Raw genomic sequence first — 22,757 nt, 5'->3', positions numbered from 1 at the left:
AGATGAAGAATCTGCAGGAGAAAAGAAATCCATTGAAAGATGCTTCTGCTGTCACAGTCCAACCACCGTTGGAAACAAACTAGATTGCTAATTTTATCAGACTGGCTAATTCAATATCGGGTTAAGAGGTCACAGCACACGTGAGGGTAAACACAGAGGCTATAGAACCAGGCTGCTATGATTTACCTTAATCTCAAAGAAACACAACACCTGCCCCTAAATATCTGTAGTGCTGAATTAATCAAATTCAAAACACTTCATCTTGCAGAAGGTTTACAAGGAGCAAGACTACAGACACTGTTTGTCCCCACAATGAACTTTCAGAATCAAGCACACATTTATACCCTGCCATTTGATTTGTTATTCCTTTAGCGCTGTGAGCTCCCCAGCATTTTTGCTGGACTATTGGATTTCTGGAATGATTCTCCTGAGTGAGCGAGAACCTTTTTCCACCCTCTCATTCTCTAACTCTAACCTTGGGAACCCTTTTGATACTCTTTAATGGAGTTATGCTTTCCGCCATGTTCTCTGGCATCTACATTTTATTATTGCAGCACACACCCCTTTCTGTGCAGTGTTGCTGGAGGTTCCTTGAGCTTTCCTCTTTATTTTACCTGTGTTACCAGGGCAGGGGGAAAACCCTTTTGTCCCTCCTGTATTTTATTTTGTGAGATCAGCACACCCCGCAATATGAGGAGTGCAGAAGGGAAACACTGTCTCCCTTTTCTCACTGTTCCAGTATCTTTTAGTTACCGTTACAAGTTCACCTGAGAGGCTCGTGGCAGCGTACCTTTTTTGCATGACTTTGTTTGGACGTCTGTCAAGGGCTAACATTCCAGCTGCGACAAGGGACACTTAGGTCACCATTCACCTAAAACTGTACTTTTGTAAGCCCTGTTTGTGATGACTTCTTACCTGAGCCGCCTTCTACCTGCCTGGGTAGGGGAGGTCTTGATGGGTCTTTTGTCTTTGTCGTGTTTCCCTTGGAAAGACTGCCAGGCTCTCTGAGTGCCTGAAAGGACAGGAAGTGGGAGAGGTGACCAAAACTCTGCTGGTCTTTGTCCTGCAGTGTGCCTGCTTGAAACCAGTTTGTGCAAGGAGGCTGGCTGTCCCATTGGACTGCCACCCCCCCATGTTTGAATGAATGCATGTCTGTTGATTTGTAGGCTCAGACAGTTTTCATGCTGTGAAAAACCTGAGGGTATTCTCACTCCCAGGACCCTCTTCTCAGGTGGCCAGAGAAAAGCCAAATCGCACTTGGATCCTGACCCTGGGGGTGGAGGAGCGAGGGAGAATCCCCTGGCTCCAGGGTCCTTGGGACCTGGGAGTGGGGTACCCTTAGGAAAGACATGCCATCCCCCTTATCCTGTTGAGACTCAACCAAACCCTTCCGTGACTTGCATAGGTTATTATAAAGTTGTTCCCCTCATTTCCCTGCACATGACACTCGACAGTGCTGGGACGAAGAAGAGGCGACAGAGTAATGAACACTATACCATTCCACCCCTTTAATACTTGGACGAGGAAGAAGCAACTAAGAGTAATGAACACTAACCCCTTTCACCAGTACTGGGACGAGGAAGATGCCTACAAGGAGCCATGAGGGTGAGGCATGTCCCTTTAATTGTCAGGCAATATTAGAGATCCACACCTGCTGCCTGTCAAGGGTGTATAAAAAGAGAACAGTGGAGCAGAACGAGGAGCAAGAGGGAGGCCTGTGTGGGAGAGGCCAGCAGGGGACCCTGCTTCAGAGGAGGCAGCTGTGGTGGGACCGGACGAGGAGCCAGGGCGCCGGCAAACTACACAGAAACCCTACACAGCCTGTGGCCAGTGGGCCGTGTAAGTACTGCAGGACGCCGTCCGCGTCTGGACCTTAGCATTGTGATTACCGGCGAGCAGAGAGGAACATGGTAGGCAAGCAGAGCTCCAGCGGGTGAGTTTCCTGGCTTCAGAGGTGAAGGAGAAGTAGAGGGAACCACTGACAAGAGACGACACAAGCCGGTGAGTGTCAGAGAGGACGGTTGCACAGTGGGGCGGCTCCTACGAATGTGTATTGAATACCGAATTGAATGGAACTTTAAAATCAAGCAAAATCAATGAATATTGCACAGAATGGAACTTTACAATTAAGCAGCATGAATGCTTATCGAACACTGAATTAAATGAAACCCTGAAATTAAGCATTCTAAGTGTACAGTTAAATGAAAACCTTCCTGGGCCAAGCAAATAAAGTGAATTACCCAAATGCCCAAGTGAAAACTAATTACAGAATAGCGCCCAAGTGTGACGAGTTATAAGAAGGTGGGTGGGACCAAAACACTCTTAATCTGAACTTTTATGAATGAATGCAGTGCGACAAGGTGCAAGCCTTGAAAGGATGTGTGACAAATGATGGCAGAGCCAAGAGGCTGGTAAGGAAAAGTCAGAACATTGTAAACCTAGACATCAGTCAGGGATCCTGGTTGCGTGCCCTGTAATGGGTGGACCGTTTGGTCCGACAACTGCGCCTAGACCGGGGAGACGTAAATGTTTAAAACCCAAAGACATTGGGATGATGAAGTGAAGTCTTGGGGAAGGGAACCCCGAAACTTGAAAAGCTATGTGTGGGGTCTTCAGAAACGAGTCTCAAGACCATTTTGTTTTCTGTGAACTGTGGTGCTTGGAACTTGGGGAAGGGAAACCAGAGGATTGTTTTTGAACTGCATCGCCTTGAACTTGAGAAAGGTAATCGTGAGACTTTTTCATGGAACTTGCTTATACTTGGGGAAGGGGAGCCGAGAGAAAGCTGCGAGCCGGAAGAAACTCAGAACTTTGAGTTGAACTCCATTTCATTTGGTTTTGGCATCCCTATACATTGGTTAGCTTGAGTTGTGAGCGCAAGTATAGGCTTTGGACACTGACAGACTTTTAAATTGCTCTCTTTGACTAAGACTTTCCTTGTGTTCATTCAGGTAGGGAAATCCCACCTTAGCATAGGGCAGGTTAGGCCTTCTACCATCCTGGCATTTGATTTAATCAAGTGTTTTACTTTGAACTCTAAGTCTGTTGTCTGTGTCTTGCTTCATGGTGTCTTCACACTGCATAAAAGACAAGGGTCCTGGAGCAGAACTTCAGAGTCGACCTCCTGGAACTCCAGAGACTACATTCCGCTCCTGAAAAACCCCTCCGCTAAGACGAGGACCAAGAACCGGAGCAAAGTCTACCACACGACAACCGTCCACCCGAGCCTTGAAAAAGGCGCCAATGAGCCAGTGCTGCTAAGATCTTCTGCTGGGCGTCCAACAACTCGAGAGCAACCATCATATCCATTGCAAGTTCCTTTCTTCAGTGGCCAAGATAAGAAGCCCGAACTGGGGTCTGCGGTCGCCTCTCCTTGGGGACCGTCCTTCAGCACAAACGTCTTTACTGATAGCCCCTAGTACTTAACCGGGGCCTGCTTTGTTGTTCCTGTGCTTCAGAGGGTTGAAGCTAAGCTGTTACTTGCCTCCCCCTCCTAGGTCTACACTGAGCTACACTGGGGTGGACAACCCTTTGTGCTCTATACCAAGAACATTTCCTGCTACTGAAGTGTAAACCTGAAGACCTCTTCATAGACACTGCCTTGTTTGCTGCTTACCTGCTTTTCCTCTTTTGCCCTTGGCCACTGGATCCCCAGTGCCCACCTTGACTCTGTGAGACTCACTTAGAATAGGGCTGGACGTCTTGAGATTTCGTTAAGCAGGGATTAATTAAAGTATACAAGTTGGTCTACAGTTTACATACCGGTTTGAGAAGTTTCTACCATATTTGTGTTACTTTAAAAGTGTTCTAAACTATTGTTTATCATTTTGCTATTGCTTATATAGTCTGTGTTCAATGCTGTGTGACAGTACTTAACATTATTTAAAAGTGACAAGCTTTGGTGTATATAAAATAAATGCATAATATATGGGATACATTACTCACCGTAATCGTATTTCTGATGCTTGTATCTGCTTAGATTCACATGCTGTGCATAGGCCGACATCTAGTGGAAGCTGCGGAGTATTACAGTTTGTTTTTCGAAACTCGAAAATGGGCGTCGACACAGGCGTGCCAGTAATACTATCCCTAGTGTGACGTCCACTGTACCCATGATCCCTCACACGTCTATGACCCTCAGATTGTATTTTTTCTGACATGAGGTAGCATGAGGAGTAGTGTGAGTACAGATAATCCAAGCAGATAGATAGAAAGTTAAGAATACAAGTATCCATGCGCCTTCTCTCAGAGGGGAGGAAGGGTGGGTCGCATGTGAATCTAAGCAGATAAAAGCATCAGAAATACGATTACGGTGAGTAATGTATCCCTTCTGAGGCTTGTGGAATCTGCTTAGATCACATGCTGTGCATAGATTAGCGAGCAGTACCTGAAGAAGGGGGTGGGATGTGAGAAGGGTCATGAGCAAATAAATGTCTTAGAACCGCTTGTCCCACTTGTATATATGTCTTGGAATGGGTGTCAATGCAGTAGTGCTGAGTAAAAGTGTGAATAGAGCTCCAAGTAGCTGCTTTGCAAATGGTGTCAAGGGGTACATTTGCAATGAAAGCCAGAGTGGCCCCAATGCCTCTTGTAGAGTGGGCTCTCGGCGTGAAAGGCAGAGTTTTTTCAGAAAGGGAGTAACACAGCTGGATAAAGTTAATAATCCACTTAGAGATGGCACCTTTAGAGACGCGATTCCCCCTCTCTGCCTGTAGCTACAGAGACAAACAGCTGATCTGTTTTCCTTAGCGGTCTGGTCTTGTTTACATAGTAAAGGACCGCCCTACGCAGATCTAAGATGTGTAGTTTCACCTCAGCCGAGCTTTGTGGATTTTGGAAGAAAGCCGGAAGCTCGATGGACTGGTTTACGTGGAATTTGGAAATAAACTTAGGTGAGAACCTAGGTGTGTGCGTAAAACCAGTTCATCTTTATGGACAGTAAAGAAGGGATCTTGCACTGACAGAGCCTGAATTTCAATGACCCTTCTTATGGATGTAATCGCTACTAAGAAGGCCGTCATATAAGTCAGGTGTTTGAGACTGCTTTTATGCATGGGCTCGAATGGGGGGCCCATGAGTTTAGCTAGCACCACGATAAGGTCCCACCCTGGTGGTGGGTTAGAAATAGGAGGGTGCAGTGTCTTTACTCCTTCCATGAAGGCTTTAACTACTGGTACTTTCCACCACGATACTTTGTTATGGGAAGTTGTGTATGCCGACAGAGCTGCCATGTGTACCTTCAGTGAGTTAAAAACCAGTCCTACATCCAGCAGGTGGAGCATGTATGTAACAATAGTGGAAGGGGTGCAATCAACTGGGTTGATTTGTTTTTTCTGGCACCAGATAACGAATCTCTTCCATTAGTCAAAGTAGCAGTGCCTCGTGTTTGGCTTCCTAGATTCTTTTAGGATGTCCATACACCTCTGTGGTAAATTGAGATGCCCGAACTCTATGACATCAGGAGCCATGCTGCCAGGTTCATTGAGTTGGGTTGAGGATGCACTGTTTGACCCTGGTGCTGGGACAGTAGGTTGTACCAGGCCGGAAGTTTGATTGGTTCCCACACCGCTACTCTGCGTAAGTGTGGGAACCACGGTTGTCTCGCCCACATGGGAGCAACCAGGACGAGCGTCATCGATTCTCTGTTCATCTTGTTGACCACCTTCATGATGTGAGGAGTTGGTGGAAAAGCATACGCAAACATTCCTGACTAGTTCATCCACAGGGCGTTCCCCTGGGAGTCTGGTTGGGGGAACCTGGATGCAAATCCTGGGCATTGTCTGTTTTCGCTTGTGGCGAATAGGTCTATAGTGGAAGGCTTTGTGAAGGCTATAGAAAGTACTAGGTCTATAGTGAAGGCTTTGTACAAGTGTTGGCGAAACGACCACTAGATCGTCCCACTGACCACTTGCCTGAGACCACTGTTTCGCCAACCATTCCTGCATGGGACGCATGCGCAGGCGCGCGTGGGGGACCGGTCAACACATGACGCCATCATGCCTAGCAAACGCATTGCTTTGCGTACCGTTATCTGGGGACCGGACTGATATTGGGGAATTTGCAGCAGTATATTCCGAATTCTTTCCTCGGAAGGAAAGGTCAACCCCTCTTGAGTGTCTAGGATAGCTCCTAGGAACTGTTTGGAGGTGCTTGGCACCAGACTTGACTTTTTCTCATTGATTGAGAAGCCCAATTCGAAGAGGAGGTCGATTGTCCTTTGAATGTTTGTTCTGCAAATTACTGGGGTCTTCCCCTTGATGAACCAGTCGTCCAGGTAAGGATACACCGGGATTGCCTCCCTTCCTAGGTGTGCTGCCGCCACCGCCAGTACCTTGTTGAATACCCTTGGAGCCAAAGCTATCCCGAAGGGCAGTACCTTGAACTGGTAGTGCCGACTGTCCACCTTGAAGCGCAAGTACTTTCTGTGCGCTGGGAACATGGAAATATGAAAATAGGCATCTTTCATGTCCAATGTTGTCATGTAATCCCCTTTTTTAGGAGGGGGATTACCTCCTGGAGAGTAGTCATGCGAAACTTTTGGGGCTTGACATACTTGTTTGCAGGCCGTAAGTCCAATACTGGGCGCATTGTTTAATCTTTTTTTTGGCACAAGGAAGTAAGTTGAATAAATACCCTTGTTTACCTGGTGTCCCGGGACGAGTTCGATCGTGTCCTTTGCTAGCAGATTGATGATCTCCTCGAGGAGGATCTTCTCGTGGTCCAAAGAATGTATTTTTTGTCGTGGAGGATGGTTTTGGGGAGGCTCTAACAGTTCTATGCAGTACCCTGTGGATACTGTGGACAGCACCCATCTGTCTGATGTGATCCCTTCCCAAGCTCGGGTGAAGTTGGAAGTGCGTCCCCCTACTGGGGTTGTGTGAGAAGGGACCCTGAACGGAGCGTCACTGTTTTGGTGGAGGCGTGCCGCCTCCTTTACTGGGGCTGCCTCTACCTCTACCACGTCCTCTTTTATTACCCCTGCCATAACCCTGGGTAGATTGTTGGTTATTATTGTTCCACGGTGTACCCTGCCCCTGGGAATAGTTAGATCCTCTCTAGGAAATTTGGCCGCGTGGGCAACAAAAATTGCCATTCCCTCTCTGATTAAGGGGTTTATTGGTTAGTTGGCCTAGGGATTTGAGTGTCTCATACTCGTCCTTGGCATTTTTCAGCGCGTCCTCGACCGCCTTACCAAACAACAGATCCGGCTCCACCGGTTTATCTAACAATGATGCTTGGGTTTCAGCTTTAAATCCAGACTGCCGTAACCAAGCGTGTCTTTTGATAACAGTACCTTCTGCTATCAATCTGCCGGCGTTATCCGCGCCATCAAAGATTGCTTTTAAAATGCAACCGGACACGGCTCTTCCCTCCGCAGAAACTCGTGCCAACTGGCTCTTTAAAGGTTCTGGTCTATGAGTCTATGAGTGCCGCGACTTCTTCCCACTGATGGCAGTTGTAGCTGGCCAACAGGGTGCTGGAGTTGGCAATCCTTGCCTGGTAGGCGGAAGTGGAGGCTACTTTCCTGCCCAAACCATACAGTTTCTTGCTCTCCTTGTCTGGAGGGCTTCGGACGATGACAAGGTGTTCCAGCCCTCTTACGGGTGTTCGTAACAACCAGGGAGTCCGGCTTCAGATGTCCCCTTATATACAGTGGGTCTGATTGGGCTGCCCTGAAAGGTTTCTCAATCCTGGGGTTCACTGCCCTGGTGAGGTTAGGATTTACAAGTGAAGGGTCTATTCTTCTCTGAATAGATTTAAGGATCGGGATGGCCTGAGCAACAGGCCTCCTTTCTCCCACTAACTCCTTGGCGAAGTCCCTCTCCTCTTGAGCAACCTGGGTTGTCAATGTGGAAATGTTCTGCTGCTTGAGACAGAACTTCATTCAGGAGAGGTTGGTTGTCGACAGGGGAGTCGGTAACCGGGGGTTCCTTCTCTACCGGGGAATCTACTCTGTAGGTTTCAGGGTCTTCCTCTTCCTCTTCTAGGTCCTCATCATCCCCATAGTAGCCCGTACCAGTTTGCTCTTCCAACATGCCCAAATCTGGATCCTCACAAAAGGATGTCTCTCCTTGATACTGAGAGTAGGGCTGTACATAGAAGGGGTCAGAAGACCGTGTTGGTGTTTCAAACCGGGACTTTTTACTTGGAGGTACTGGATCCTTAGAGCCTGAGGGTGCTGACCCGTCGGGAGTATAGGAGAGAACGTGTTCAGGGTTTTTAGTGTAAAAATCTGCCAATGATGACATCCTTGACATAACCCGGTCTATGTCATCACTAGACCATTCTCTAGAACTGGGAATTACCCTTTCTGGGACTTTCTCTGCCTTATCCTGACTAGACTTACTGGTTTTAGCATGGGTCCTAGGTATAACAGAAGACTGGGACTTGTCTGTCTGTTTAAGAGGAGTGGAAATCATATATATACATACATACACACACACCCAAAAAAATGAGGCACCTTTGTACAGCATATTAATATGTTGATCTCTGTGGCACCATGTGGAGTTGTGCCTATCATCACAGTCCATTCATTCCTCTACACCAACTCAAAATCACATTACAAAAAGTGCAGAGAAAAGCATGAAAAATCTTACCATCTCACACAGAGGACCAGATGAAGATGAAGCCAGGGGATAGTACAGGGTGTCTGTGGTTTGGTTGTAGAAGATGCCCAGGGGGTGAGTGTTCTAGTGTGCAAGTCTTTCCTTGAACTAAGTGTATGCTCTGAGTACTGTGTGCCTCACTACAGACCTCATCCCTCCTAGACTAAAGCAGGTGGCTCAGCCATAACTGCCAAACCTTTGGGTAGTTCAGGTTAACCCTAAGGGGTGTCCCCCTGTTCATCCAATGTGGGCTTTCTAAAGCCTTCACAGATAGGACTTTTGTAAAACCTCCTAACAGTGGTGCTCCCCATCTCATCCCATTAAGGATGGCCACTCCCACTTCAGCATGACGCTCAAAACCCTTCATAGCTCAGGCCACATGTTAGAGGAACAGCATGCTTTAGAGCAACAATATACAAATTAAAGCGCTAACCTCCCCAGCCTTTCACAAAAAACATTCAAAGTGATCAAAAAAACATGTTCCACGTTGCCTCTGTTTACAGGGAAGGGTATAGCTTATGCCACTGACTAGATTACCGTTTGGGCTGATTGTATGGGTATGGTCCTCGGTTAGGGATGACGTGAGGTTCTACAAGGAGTATGCCAACTTCATCACTGCATCCTTCGTCATCTTCCTCCTTCCGTTTCTTCCCTTTCCCGGTCTTGGCAGGGAACGTTATCCTATGGAGCAGAACACACGATTATATCACAGGCAAGCCATTACCTGCTCCCATCAGCTTACAACATATAAAAACAGAAACTCCCAGCTGCAAACATACAACTGTTTGGTGGGCAGAACAAACAAACATGCCAGGTTTGCATATAATGCTTAAAATGCCACTTAAGAGAGGGAAATCCATCTCTGCAAAGTGATTTATATGCAAATGTTAGGGAGAATTCTCATTTTATGGCTAATTTCCCTTACCTAAAGAGTCCCCCAGCAGCTTTGCTGGATTTGAAGGGTTTGTTTCTTTTTAACTGCTAAGAGTGAGACTCTTTTTCCCCACTCTTAGGCATTTTTGCTATGTGTGTTCTAGGCTATTTTTGTGTTTAATGCTTATGGGATCTTCACAACCCCATAGGAACCATCTTTATTCACATGCGTTACACAGCACCCTCAGTGCAGTGACACAGGGGTGTCGTAGCGACCCCCAAACAGACTCCATACCCTGGGACTGCCTACTGCCTCCCAGGGCATGTATAGTCCCCATTGACTTTACTAGTCAAATCCTATGAACTAAACCAGTACAACCCATTTTACTATGGAGGTACTGGAAGGGGTTAATAGTTTTTCCCCTATGATCGTTTTCAGGAGTGTACCCTACAGTACCTCTCTCAACAGTTTCTGGCTGATGGTAGTGGTTACTACCATAAATATTCGACCGCAAATATTTCTCCTTGGGATTTTCCCATTGTTCGAGGTTACCACTTTTTCTGACAGCCTTTAACATACCGCCGGTGCATTTTAATATTAACTTTGCTCTGGTAGGTTTTGTTTGCCAGAACTTTAATATAACTTGTTTCTCGTGTCTTTCTCTACAATCCTAACCCAGGTCGGGGATCCTGTGTTCGTCCGTTTGGCGGGCTTCTGCCCAGAAGCCCTCCTTCCGGCTCCACTGAGTCTGGGGTGGGTCCATTGTGTGGAAGCGGGAGTAGGACCCCTGGACAGGGTTGCCTCAGCAACCCCTGTCGCACTCTATCCTGATAGGCTGTGAGGTCTCCCGCCAAGATGACCACTCCACTGCGTGATTGACAGCTAGGCTGTATGAATGGGAATCTTTTTGCATAAAAGCAGGGTCCTGAGGACTGGAAGAGCAACACGTCGCCACTGGAACTAAGAAGCCGAAGAGGAGAGAAGCCAAAGACATCTGCATCGACTGAACCACCGGTGAAGCCCTGCTGCAGCGTCTTACCACTTTTCTCCCACGACGAGAGAAGATCTTAACCTGCAAGAGCCTTCTTCCCTTGAGCTGGTGGGGCCAACCAGTTTGCCAATCGCCTTCCCAGACCTGCCTTGGTCCAATCTCCCGTACCCTGTACTCAGAGGCTGGATAGCCAGGCACCAGTCCACCCGGACCATGATTTAAAGGAGCATACCTTTTATTCGTCGGGCAGCACCGTTGCTGGTTTCATCCCTGGGTAGTGCAGTAACTCGAACCTTCCTCCACGACGAGAGCATCTCTTCCTCTGCTGGATCACCCGAACTGCAGGAACTACCAGGAACAACCGCCACCGCAGGAGCCACTTCTTGATTTTAAGGTACATTGTTCCGCCAGCCACCCTTTCTTCGCGGTAGTGCTAAAGGTGTTTTAAATCCTTTACCTACCTGTTGGTATGGCCGCCCCTCTCTCTTAACATTGTCTATTCAAATCTGCAACCACCTTTTCCAATATCGTTAACCAAAGACTTGACTGCAGCTACAAGAACATTTTGCTCCTGGGCCCTTGCCCTGTACCACTAACTCTGGCACAGGCCTACTCACTCTGGTCGCATTTGTCAGATCTGCCTTCTCGAGATTGATTCTCCATTCGAACTGTGTGGTGCACCCCCTTCTTATAACTACTCTTTCTTCCCACTGTATAATCATTGTGAAATGCCATTTTGCTCAGTTTTCATTTTAAGTATTGCTTACACTGATGCCCTGTCTTGCTGAACTGGTTCACAACTGATGGGAAGTGTTGTTAGGGTGTATAAGAACCTAATTCTGAATAACTTGGGCTTTCCATCCCTTGTGAGGAATTGTTAGAGGATCCCTTGTGTGTAGTTTTCACTGTGTCGTTTTGCTCAGTTTTCACTCTGGTTCACTTGGTCTACAATTCATATAGGGAGTGTGTATATTTTTCCTTGACTTAATTTAACTTGCTTGATACTTGTGATACATGTGTTTTATTAGAAGTGTATAAAATAAATATATATCTACTTTTTGACTACAAAGCTTTGGCCAGTGTTTCCTTGTTCCATAGTCTAATGGGCCTAATGTGTAAACCCTGAATACTGCTTATCTCCCTCTTGAGATAAGTCTGACTGTTCAGCCACAGCTACCAACTAAATCTTTGTGGTACAGACTGATACCAAAGGGGATTTAGTGCTCTCACCTGTACTCCTAATCTGGTGTAGTGCTCCCTAAGGGAACTGCACTGGATTCTGCCTAACAGCACAGACCTATGCACATGTTACATTTACTAAAGAGAACACTTCTGGTTATGGATTGTGTGACCAGAGCACAGTATTTAAACCTGCTTCCTTAGTAAATGCTCATAAATAAAGCTAGGTCTACCTCAGCCAGACTCTAGCAGAGGCTCTTCAAAACCAGCAGAGGAGAAATGGTATGTCTAGCGGTCTCCAAGGGACACCAAGTCTCCACCATCCAGACAATGGAATTATAAGCAGGCCAGGGAGACAAAGGGGCATAGATGTGACATGTCAGTGATTCCCACCTTACACCTTAGTGTAAATATTTGGGAAACAAAGATTACTGACAATAGGCATGCACTCTCTGTCTGGTATCCCATGAGCATGGATTTCTAAACTTTGGCCTAGTGGACAGAGTTTAGGAGGCCACCCTAGTTACAGTGAACAGAGGAAACTCTGGGAGTTCAGCCAAACCAATCAAGGTAGCATGGAGAGTGGTGAAGGCTAAGTCTCAGGAGAGGTGAGGGGTCAGGAGTTCACAATGAGTCCATACAGTGAAATACGCAATGGTTACACTCGGACAGCAAGTACAGAAATACTATATTTATTATAGACCCAAAAACACATTAGAAAAATGAATCCAGCAGTATAAAACATATATAGTCACAGGTTAGCCAATACAATGTATACAAATTACTCTAATAACTGAAAGGAAAGGTAAGTAGTTAGGCAATTGCATCAGCGGTCCTGTTAGGTAAGATTTTCATAGTTATGATAAATCTTCCTGACCTGTGTCAACCCCAGAACGTTTTGATTGGACTTGGTAATTATTTTATCTTGTCCATTGGTGAGTGGGAATCTTTTCCCCCTCTTGCCTAGTCTTTTACTGTTTTTATGGGTGACCTTTTTATTGCTCTCCATAGTGTATTCTTGGAGTTATAGTTTCCTATAACTATTGACTGACTGTAATGTACTATGGCAGAACAAAGCATTTTAAATGCAATGTCTTCCTTTTTAATTCTCTTATTATTTCTTGGGTGAACTACTGTTCCCAAGAAGTAAAGTTTGCTTGTTTGTTTATTTTATTTATATAGCGCACCAGACCCTGGAGTAAAAGGGCGCTTATAATCAAGTTACAGAAGGCACAGTATATATAGAATTAACAGTAATACAATATGTGGAGGTAATATACAATATATACAGTCAGTGCAATTAGGGTAAACAATTGAGACATTTGAATAGTATGTACAGTATATACAGTATGCATGGTCTTTAAACAGCCTGTGGGATTCAAATCCCCTTTACACTGATTTCAGTGAGAAGGAAAACCCCACCTTATGTGGAGTGATTTGGGGGATACAATGTGTCCCCTTTCTTACTTACCTGGTAACATATGTGTTACAATTGCAAGCTAACTTGAATGGCTGATGGCAGTGGTTTTACCTTAGTGACTTTTTAGTCTTATTACTCGCAGGCTGTTAAATCAGCCCCGGTAATGCACAGAATGATAGGTTCCTCGTTTTTTCGCCATTTCCCATGTGCTTGTTGTTTCTGAGGTCTTCCCATATGATCTAGGCGGGAACGATCTCAGTGGAAGTTTTGTCTTCGGTGAGAATGCTTTGCATTCACTGCCAAGGCTCCAGAGTGTCTGAGAAGGCAGGAGGCTCTGCAGCCCTTTGTCTTTCACCTTGCCTGAAAGGAACCCAGTCTCAATGGGGGGCTGTGTGTCCTGACAGGAAAGCCAGACCACCCCTTTCTGTAAACTGGAGAAGATTGCAGAAGTTGTGCTGCAGTTCCTGATAAATGCTCCGAAACAGGAACCTGGTGACAAGTCGACCAGTGGAGCTAAATCCAAAGAGGAAGATGAAGAAAAGACGTCTGTAGCGATTTCCAGCACCGGAGAGCCTGCTATGTTATCTGAGCCTGATGCGACACTTCATTCCAATCGACCTGGGGGTCCCAAAAACCACACCTACCCAGACACTGATAAGATCCACTTTTATTAAGGAGACCAGCATGTTGAGCCCTTCATGACATGCTGCAACCTTTGCTGGGCTGCAAACTGCCAATACCCTGAGACCTCGAGCCTGAGTGCAGTGCATGGTCTTCTGAATTCCGGATCCGTCTGAAACTTTGGTGGACTCCTAATGGATCTCCAGAGACACGATTCGAACCCCTGAAGTCCACTCATCATATTGCAGGACCGAGAGAGTGAAGAGAATCCGACCAGTGATATTCGCTAATCTGGCTGCTGAAAAAAGGTTCCAAATCCACAGAGCTGCGAGAATCCATGAAGAGTCCTTTGCTGGAAGCCTCCTCTGACGACTGCTGCTGCAAGTTCACATCCAGTGTCCAATTCTTTCATCTCCAGACCAAGATACCAGGAACCGGTCCTGTGCTGCTGCATCCCAAAGGCATCCACTCTGAAGCTCTTCTTTTCTCCTAAGATACTGTGTGGGTTTGGGTAGTACTTACCTTAAGTCTGGTGTGCATCGGGTCAGGCTGAGTGGGTGATTTGTGTGGTTTGGAGTTTGCCCATAACACCTGCCCAGGCCTAATGCTGGAACACATATATGGAGCCTTCTGTGAAGTCCCCGAACACTAACTAACTCTGAACGTGAATACTTACTTGTTTAAGAAGATCTCCTATGGAACTTTGACTTTCCTGCAACTGAACCCTATCTCAAGCTGCCTACAGATGGCACCTGGACAACTAGGGTCCCTCTTTGGCCTCTGAGAAAACTCATGCTATAGACTAGGGAAGGACTGGATAAGAAAATGATTCTGCCTTGAAAGTATAACAAGTGTAAAAGTACTTACTTGCTAAAGAAGTTAGTGTGGTAACTATCTCTGTGAGTGAAGAAGTTACGAAGTGTCATTAAGTTTATGCTTACCTTTGAGTTGCATTCAGCTCCACTAAAACGTGTATAAGTTGCTTTACTAATTTTGAATGGTGTATTCCCCCTTCTAAAAAGTAATAAGTGTTGGTACTGTTTTATCATGGCTTAACTGAATTAGTGTAAAAGCTTACCAATAGGGTTTACCTGCCTTGAATAACACTGTCGTTCTTAAAGGGTATTATAAAGTTTGCTTTCCTGGTCTGCTTTATACAGATGTAAAACAGTCTTTTAGTGAATACTTGTCTTTGAGTTGCTAGTAGCCTCTCTTAAAAGTATATAGGTCTTTCTGACCTTGAATAGCGGCTGCTCGTTTGTAACCCTGGGTTTTGCTTCCCTGAATTGCTTTGGTGCTATTCTAAGATAGTTTCATAAGGGTTTTACTTACCTTAGAAACTGTATTGTACACTTCTTAAAAGTATACTGGGTATAACTCGCTATTAGATTGAAGATAGTTATGTGCCAATAGGTCAATTACCTACCTTGAAATACATTGGGCCTCATTACAGGTCGGGCGGTCTGGAATTAACAGTGGCGGTAATCCCGCTGCCACTGTTAATTCCGGACCGCCCGATCCCGACTCCTGCAGGAGGAAGTTGATCTTCCCACCAGGTCTGACCTGGCGGGTTGAACACATCCCGCCTGCAAGTGGACGTAGAAACACCAGCACCATCACAAGATGGTGCCGGTGTTTCCACTTCCCCATTGAGTCCTATGGGACTCAATGGGGATTAACACCATTCCGCCTCCGGGATTCTCAGGACACCAGGGTCGTAATGCCCTGGTATTTCCGGGAGTCACAAAGGAAGAATGGTAACACGACTCCGGCGGTAACGAGGCGGTTTTACCGCTGCAGTTACCGCCAGACTCGTAATGAGGCCCATTGGGTCTTAAAGTGTAATTGGGTTTTGCTTTCCCTGCTTTGCTTAGTGCATTCTAAAATAGTTACTAAGTGTTCATACGTATCATTGAGTAGCTTGGGGCCCCTCCAGAAAGTATATGAATTGTTTTACTATCACTAAACTGATTTCTAAAAAGTAATGTTGCAAGGAGTATACTAGTAACAGAGTTGGTTTATTATGTGATGAGTGTCACTGCATGACTGACAGGGACTACTACCCTTAAAATACTGATTGTATTATAAAAGTATATCTAACCTGATCTTATTCCATAAGAATAGTAGATTACTATCCTAAATGTATACCTTAGGTTTCACTCACCTTGACTTGCTTCTTGCTTCTCTAAATAAGGTTATACCTTGGTTTGCATACCATAGGTATTGAGTTGGTTTTTATGATTGTTTTTAGATGATGTTATATTAGTACCCGGCGAGAGTCAACCAGAATGTAACAACCCTTCTGATTGGCCCTCGCCGGGGCTTTAACCGGCTGGGAATCCCTCGGCTGGGATTCCACTCCTTTGTTCCCGGGTTCAGGTACTTTTCCCACCCCGCCCTATCCCCTCCCATGCGCACAATCCCCTCCCTGCCCTCCCAACCCAACTTACCTTACCTTCGTTTATCTCTTTTTCGGGAGCGAACGCGCTGGGAACACTTCTGTCCGCAGTGCGTCCGTTCCCGATGGCCGCCATGGAAAGGGAAAACGGACTCCGTTTTCCCAGCGGCCATTTCCTTTGAAATTTTGTTTTTTTTTCTGTCCTGAAATGCTGCAGCGTTTTCGAACAGAAAAATTCTATTAGTACCCCGGTCTGGCCGGCCGGGGTACTAATCGCTATAGACGCCTCGCTGCTGGGGCATTACGGAGTCAGGTAATGCCCTGGGGCCTTCGTTAAGGCCCGAGCAAATAACTATGGGCCCCGGGGCATTACCTGACTCAGTAATGCCCCCGCGGTTTGGGGTTTATTGCTTAAGTATTTAGTTACCCAAGAATCATCTTGGTCTATCCTTTAATTTTACAATGCATAGTGTTTTAGTGTGTCTTTGCACCATATGTATGCTACAATTTCTTTGTACCAAGCTACAGCCCTCTCTCCCTCCTAAAATAAGCCTGGCTGCTCTCTCCATGCTACCACATTCTCAGGTGGTGCAGCCTGATACTAAGAATGGAGCTAATGTACTGCCTCAGATGTATGGTTTTATGAAGCCCTCAGTTGGACTTTAGAAAAACTGTCCTAACAAGTCCACAGGAATGAGAGCCCTACCTTTAAAAGTCCAACCCTAAGTTGAATGGGCCCTGTGCCCAAAAGTTCACAAAGTACTATATAACGTTGGGAAAAAGTTAGGAAGTGTTCCTATGAATATTGGTTCCGGAAGTCAGCAAAAGGGGTTTACAGGCGAGTAAAGTACTTTACCTGTACTTTGGAGTGGTTTTTCAACAGATGTTTAAAAAGTAAAATAAATCAAAGTTCTTCACAAACTTTATAATGGAGGATATAGGGGCACCGGTAAGTATTTCGACTACACATCCGTACTCTGCTTTTTCCCCCCCGAGGACTTGGCAGGTAGAATGGAGACGGGGGGGGGGGGTCGATGCAGGTAGGATCAAGTAGAAGATGCCCAAAAGCTGCGGATGCAAGCAATGCTCTGGTCGGGTGCAGGAGCTGAGTGCAGCCCTTTCCAGTGGAGAAATGCACAAGGCACTGATGCAGGAATCTTCAGGACACTAGCAGACGGGGGATGGCCTGTTACGGCGACAGTCACTGCACATGGTGATAGCAGGCATCACAGAAGTCGCAAACAAACTAAGGCTTCCAGAACAGGACCAATCGTTGCTGGCATGCCGAACCTTGGCGAGAAGGCAACTTGTAGGACTAGCTGAAGACCACCAAAGTTGCCCACAAAAACTCAACACGACAACGATTATAGTGCTGTAGCCCAAAATGGATTTGATCAGTCCACCGGGTGGTCCAGGGAAACTTCCCAAGACTACAGGCTGCAGGATCACGTCGAGACTGGTTGGTGCCACCAGCAGAGGGCATCGAGACTGGTTGGTGCCACCAGCAGATGGCTTCTGAGATCAGTAGACAGACAGGGCTCCACTGGGTCAAGAATTGTCACCAGGCCTCCTGAGGATTCATCCTCGGATATTCCATCGTCTGCACAGCTACGCAGGATACTTAGCCCCTCTTCTGATCTGCTGGAGTGGCTGAAGGACTCCTCTTCTTAACTCAAATTCAGATGGGTGAGCAGACGCAGCCCTCCAATAGAAAGATCTGCCCTACACAAGCACACCAGGAGTGATCCAATCAGGGACCACTGTGGCTCTGACTGATGATTGCACATGCAGAAATACTGCCACTAGTATGTGGATTAAGACCACCCAACACACATGGCATTGTGAGAAACCAGAGGCGTTTCTCCCAGGCTATTCCCAGGTATCCTTTGTTCAGGGAGCCTTGGGATGGCCATCGCTCTTGGATCCCAACCCTTGGGGCGGACAAGGGAGGGAGGATCACTTGGGCAGGGGGTCTATGGGAGACATGCGTTCGGGTGAGACATAGTATTCCTCCTGTTCTGAAACACCCCTGCCCAACATCCCCTCAGTTGACATGGGATATTGTCAGCAGAGTCCCATCATACCTCAGTACCTTTCTGTAAGAAAAAGGAAAAAACAACTAGGGAAATCAAAAGAACCCTATAGAAAATCCATAACCCACCCAAATACATTTACCTTATCCTGACAAAAACCTATATGGTTTTTGTATTATCCTTCAGAAAACGACAGCTCCCACAATCCCTACTTCCATTCTAGAAGTCCAACTACTGGGACAAAGAAGAGGCAGATGGGATTCATGAGGATTACCAACAGGAATCAACGGGCAATGGATTCCTATGGGCAGTCTTCATCTTGTCCCAGTAATAAGGTCAGGCAGAGAGGGACAACTACTCACACCTGACTCCAATTAACTCTTTCAAAAAGTATAAAAGGTGAGCCACCCAGGCACATGCTGAGCGACCGTGGGATGCTGAAGGAACCGTGAAAACCAGAAGGAGAAGTCAGCAGCTGGGAGAACCTTGGGAAGCCAGAAAGGGGGATGGAATGCCAACACACTGAGGCCTGTGAGTACAAAGAGGTCTACAGTATGGCAGGGCAGCCGTGCCCCAGGGAACCAAAACACCAGCTACACTTTTCTGGTAGTGTTTTAATCAATGCTGGCTCCCTGGGGGACTTCCAGAAACCCAGGTAGTTGAGGGGCAGATGTTGAGATTCTGACCTCAAGTTAATCCCCATTTAGGACCCGCTAACACCTCATCACGGAGGGTAAAAGATGGAGACCCTGTGACTCGAGGGAAACTAAGGCGGGATAACCTGTTGTGTGAAGACCTTTGTGTAAATCCCAAAAGTGCCTGTAACTGGCAAAGTGGGACCAAAACCTCGATAGTGCATTCTGGGACTTGTAGTCCAAAAGAGCAAAGCTGTGAGTGTGGTCCGGCACTGCGTGTGTGCCCAATCGAGGGTCTCTGTAAGGTATCCAGATGAGAAGTGGCAGAAGCGAAAGTTAACGAGCTGTAAAGAATTGGAAATCGAAGTGGTCCTCCGACGGGTCAAGCAAAATCCTGCACACAGCCGAAAGTCTTCGATTCTGGTGTCAAAAGGGATCTGAGGCCAGAAAAGTGGGATTCATGGCCTGAGCCCGGATGAGAGCAAATTGTGAAAAGGGATCTGAGCCCGGACGAGGGGGGTCCAGGGTCCGAGCCCGGATGAGGGAGCCCAAGTTGTGAATTGTGAACATTGTAGAAAAGGGGTCTGAGCCCAGACAAGGGGGACCCATGGTCCAAACTCAAAGGAGGGAGACCAATCGTGAACTTATGAATGTGAAAGTCTTGACAAAGTAAAGGAATTTTTGTGTTTTGTTTGCTACATCAGACCTTCTGCAGTAAGAGACTTTGAATGGCAAAGAGACTTTGGCATAGAAGGTACTGATACTGAGATATTGAACTGTAAGAGTAACACAGGGAACTGCAAGTACCGGAAGTCAATGGTAAAGGTAATGCTGTGTGTTTTGAAAAGTAAAGCAAACTTCTGTTTCAAGGTGGAGTAATCCTGTATTATGACAAAAGAAGTCTTTGTTTGACAAGCAAAGTGAACTTTGTTTCAAGGCAGAGGAAGCCTGTGTTTTGGCAAGAAAAGTTTCTTTTGAGAGAGAATCCTTTTTGTTTCTTAAAGACTTCACCAGAGTGGTGTGAGACCAGCTGAACCACTGAACTGTGGCCTCATACCGAGGAAGCCAGAGAGCGCACGAGGCTGGAGCGTGGTGACTTGTCACGTGCTAAAAGCATGGGCAAGGGAAGCCAACTGCTCAACTGTCCCGACATATTGTTTATCACTTCCTTGTTTGCATACACTACTGTCCCACACTATTTAGAAGTAAGGATTGGCAATAGGTTTATTAACATAGGCCCTTTTATTTTGACAGACTCAACTAGGACTGCATTGTTATTATTTGATGGTTGTAGCTTGCTCCCATCCTTATATTTAGGTTTAGATAAGCATTTAACCAACCCTTTCAAAATCAATAAACACCCTTGAACTGTATCCCATTTGTGTCGCTCTTCATTGATGACACCAAACTTTTCTAAAGCATGCACTATCCCGCGATAGCCACCAATTTACTGGGCAAATGCATTATGTGAAAAACGTGAGGCTTTTTCCCTACCTACTGCCTGGGGATCATCTGTTAAGGTGAGTGGGGAAAGGCAATTGCTTTCGTACCCGACCCTCGGGGTGGATAAGCGAGGGAGGATCACCTGGGTAGGGGGTCCTCGGGAAGTGGTGGTAAAGCACCGAATGGTGAGACATGGTATCCTCTTTTTCCCTAAGCCATCTAACCCCTTATCCCTGCTTATTGTTTGGGAAACTACAACTCCTATAATTCCTCACCACTTCACATTGACCAAACTACTAAGCCGATGAAGATGAGGAATGAGGCTGGGAGAATTACCTCTACTTACTTGCAATGGCTCTGTCCCCTCTAATGAGGTCAGACAGAGTCAGGCACATAATCCAAATCACATACACCTGCCACTTGTTAATACTCTCTGTTAGGATAAAATGTGGCACGCAAAGGCACTGAGCGAGGCTGGGTACGAGAAGGAACAGCTCTTTCGTGGATGGTGCAAACCAGGCTATGGATGTTGGAAGGCCAAAGGGCTGATTGGCTGCTGCAGAGAAAGAGAGAGAACCAGGCAAGAATTTCAGTCTTCCGGGAAACCATAAGCGTTCCACGACCAAAGACGAATGAGCGCAAAAGTGAATCCTTCAAAGTGCTTCCAGGCAGCCCGCTACCCTCCCAAGTGAACAACACAGTTGGTGTTACGCTCACCTGGTCCCTGCGGGGATGTTGGGGCACGGTTGGAGCCCTCCCTGGATTCGGCTTCCCTGGATCTTGCTTTACCCCCAGCTGCGGCGATTTGGTTTGGTCAGATTGCTGGCAATGCCGTATTATTTTGCAAAGATGAGCTCTCCGTCCTGCTTCTCTTCAGCAGGGGCGCTATAGACAGACCAAGTTGCTTCACTGGTCCATATGCGTAATGGTCCAGACCGGCTGCAACCAATCCTCGTGGGGGGTAAGTGTTGATAACAATGATTATTGTCTGTATGCTTCTATAAAGTCTTTCCCAATGATTATTGTCTATATGCTTAATAATGTCTTTCTTTTCCCCAATAGGTGTAGAAGATGGCTCCGCTGAGTCGCATTGCTGACAGTGTACCCACGCGGTGTCCGAAAGGGATGGAGCGGACCCCACTAGAGGGTAAGTAGGGTTTCTAAAAAGAAACACAAGGCTTAGATGTTGCGTGGCTAATCGCTAAATGTTTATGCGGTTTCTAACCTTGTGCTGTCTGTGTTTCTTGCAGGGAAGGCCTGGCGTCGGAAGATGGAGAGCGGCTATCCGGGAAGCTGTTCGCGGCTGCGAGATGGAAGAACCGCGAGGATGCCTGACGAGAAGATGACTCCTGCGTGAATGAAGACTCCGACAGGTGAGGAAGAGGCGCCCAGTAGAAGATGGATTCGAGGAGACAGGTAAGGTGCGCGCTGAAGATACTGGAGTGAAGCTTGTACTGCTTCAAGCAGTGGTATGGCTGGTTTCAGGTAAGGTGTGCGCTGCGGATGTCGAATCGAGATTGGATGCGCTGCGAGCAATGGTATAGCTGGATCCAGGTAAGGTGCGCGCTGGAGATGTACAGCTGGAATCAGGTAGGTGTGCGCCGAAGATGTGAAGCTGGAATCAGAAGATGCAGAGCTAAAGACAGGTAAGAGCTTCAGATGGCGGTAAGCGTTACGTTGCATACAGCAGATTAACGCGAAGCCTCAACATGCGGGTGGGGCCGGCTTAAATAGTCTGGTCCTGGCCACTCCCATTTAGCTCCGCCTTGTGGCCCCACCTCACCACTCCCATGGATGATTGCACGTGCCTTCCAATGCTTCCTAATGGCCACGCCCAGCCTGGATACACGTGCCTTGGATCCCAAGTGTGCAGAGCACACTTTCTTATGAGCCTGGCGCCAAAGGAGCCAGGACAGGGTCCATTTGGACCCTTTGGAAGGAGAAAATAAGGGCCCTTGGTTAGTGGCCATGACAGTTGGGGAGGAGCAGAGGTGGCGTTGGTAACGGCCTTGACTGCTAGGCAAACAGCATTGAAGACAGAAGCATAATTAACACGAGAAGTGAGTTATCAAGAGCAACAAAAGTCTGGTTTGTGTTAAAAGTGAAAGAAAGCATGTAGCAAGAGTTGAAGGGTACGCGTTTGCCGATAAAACGTGTACTGAAGAGATCAAGGATTGAATGATGAGAAAGTATACAAAGTAACAGGGTGGTCCTGCGAAGCAGAATCGCACATTCAAAGGTCTCTGTGAAATGTTCTGGGTTATGGAAAGCAGGAAACGAAGGCAAGAAAGTAACTGATCCTGAACGAGAGTTGATTGAGAGAAGAGCAATCTGTTGAACTTTGAAAACCACTAAGAGGGCAAAAGTAAAGACAGCATGAACTTTGAAAGATACCAAGAGGGCAAAAGCACAACTACAAGTACCAAGAGGCATTAGTGTTATATATGGAACTGCAAGTACCAAAAGGTATTGGTGTTGCATATGAACCTTGAAAAGTTGGCAAGAGGGCAAAGGTGAAACTACAAGCACCAAGGAGCATTGGTGTTGTGGAGTTTGT

At 46.7% G+C, this 22,757-nt stretch overlaps 1 protein-coding gene across 1 annotated transcript in view; it reads right to left on the bottom strand.

Annotated features, from left to right (window-relative positions):
* Positions 1-22,757, bottom strand: part of AQR (aquarius intron-binding spliceosomal factor) — an 877,350-nt gene that overhangs the window by 407,869 nt on the left and 446,724 nt on the right. Inside the window, exon 21 of the mRNA XM_069638728.1 lies at positions 9,144-9,287. Coding sequence (XP_069494829.1) covers positions 9,144-9,287 — 144 coding nt within the window. The remainder of the gene's footprint in view (positions 1-9,143; positions 9,288-22,757) is intronic.

The sequence above is a fragment of the Ambystoma mexicanum genome, chromosome 14 (assembly GCF_040938575.1).
Source record: "Ambystoma mexicanum isolate Mex_15411 chromosome 14, UKY_AmexF1_1, whole genome shotgun sequence".
NCBI classification, from domain to species: Eukaryota; Metazoa; Chordata; class Amphibia; order Caudata; family Ambystomatidae; genus Ambystoma; species Ambystoma mexicanum.
This window is presented reverse-complemented; position numbering and strand designations above follow the sequence as displayed.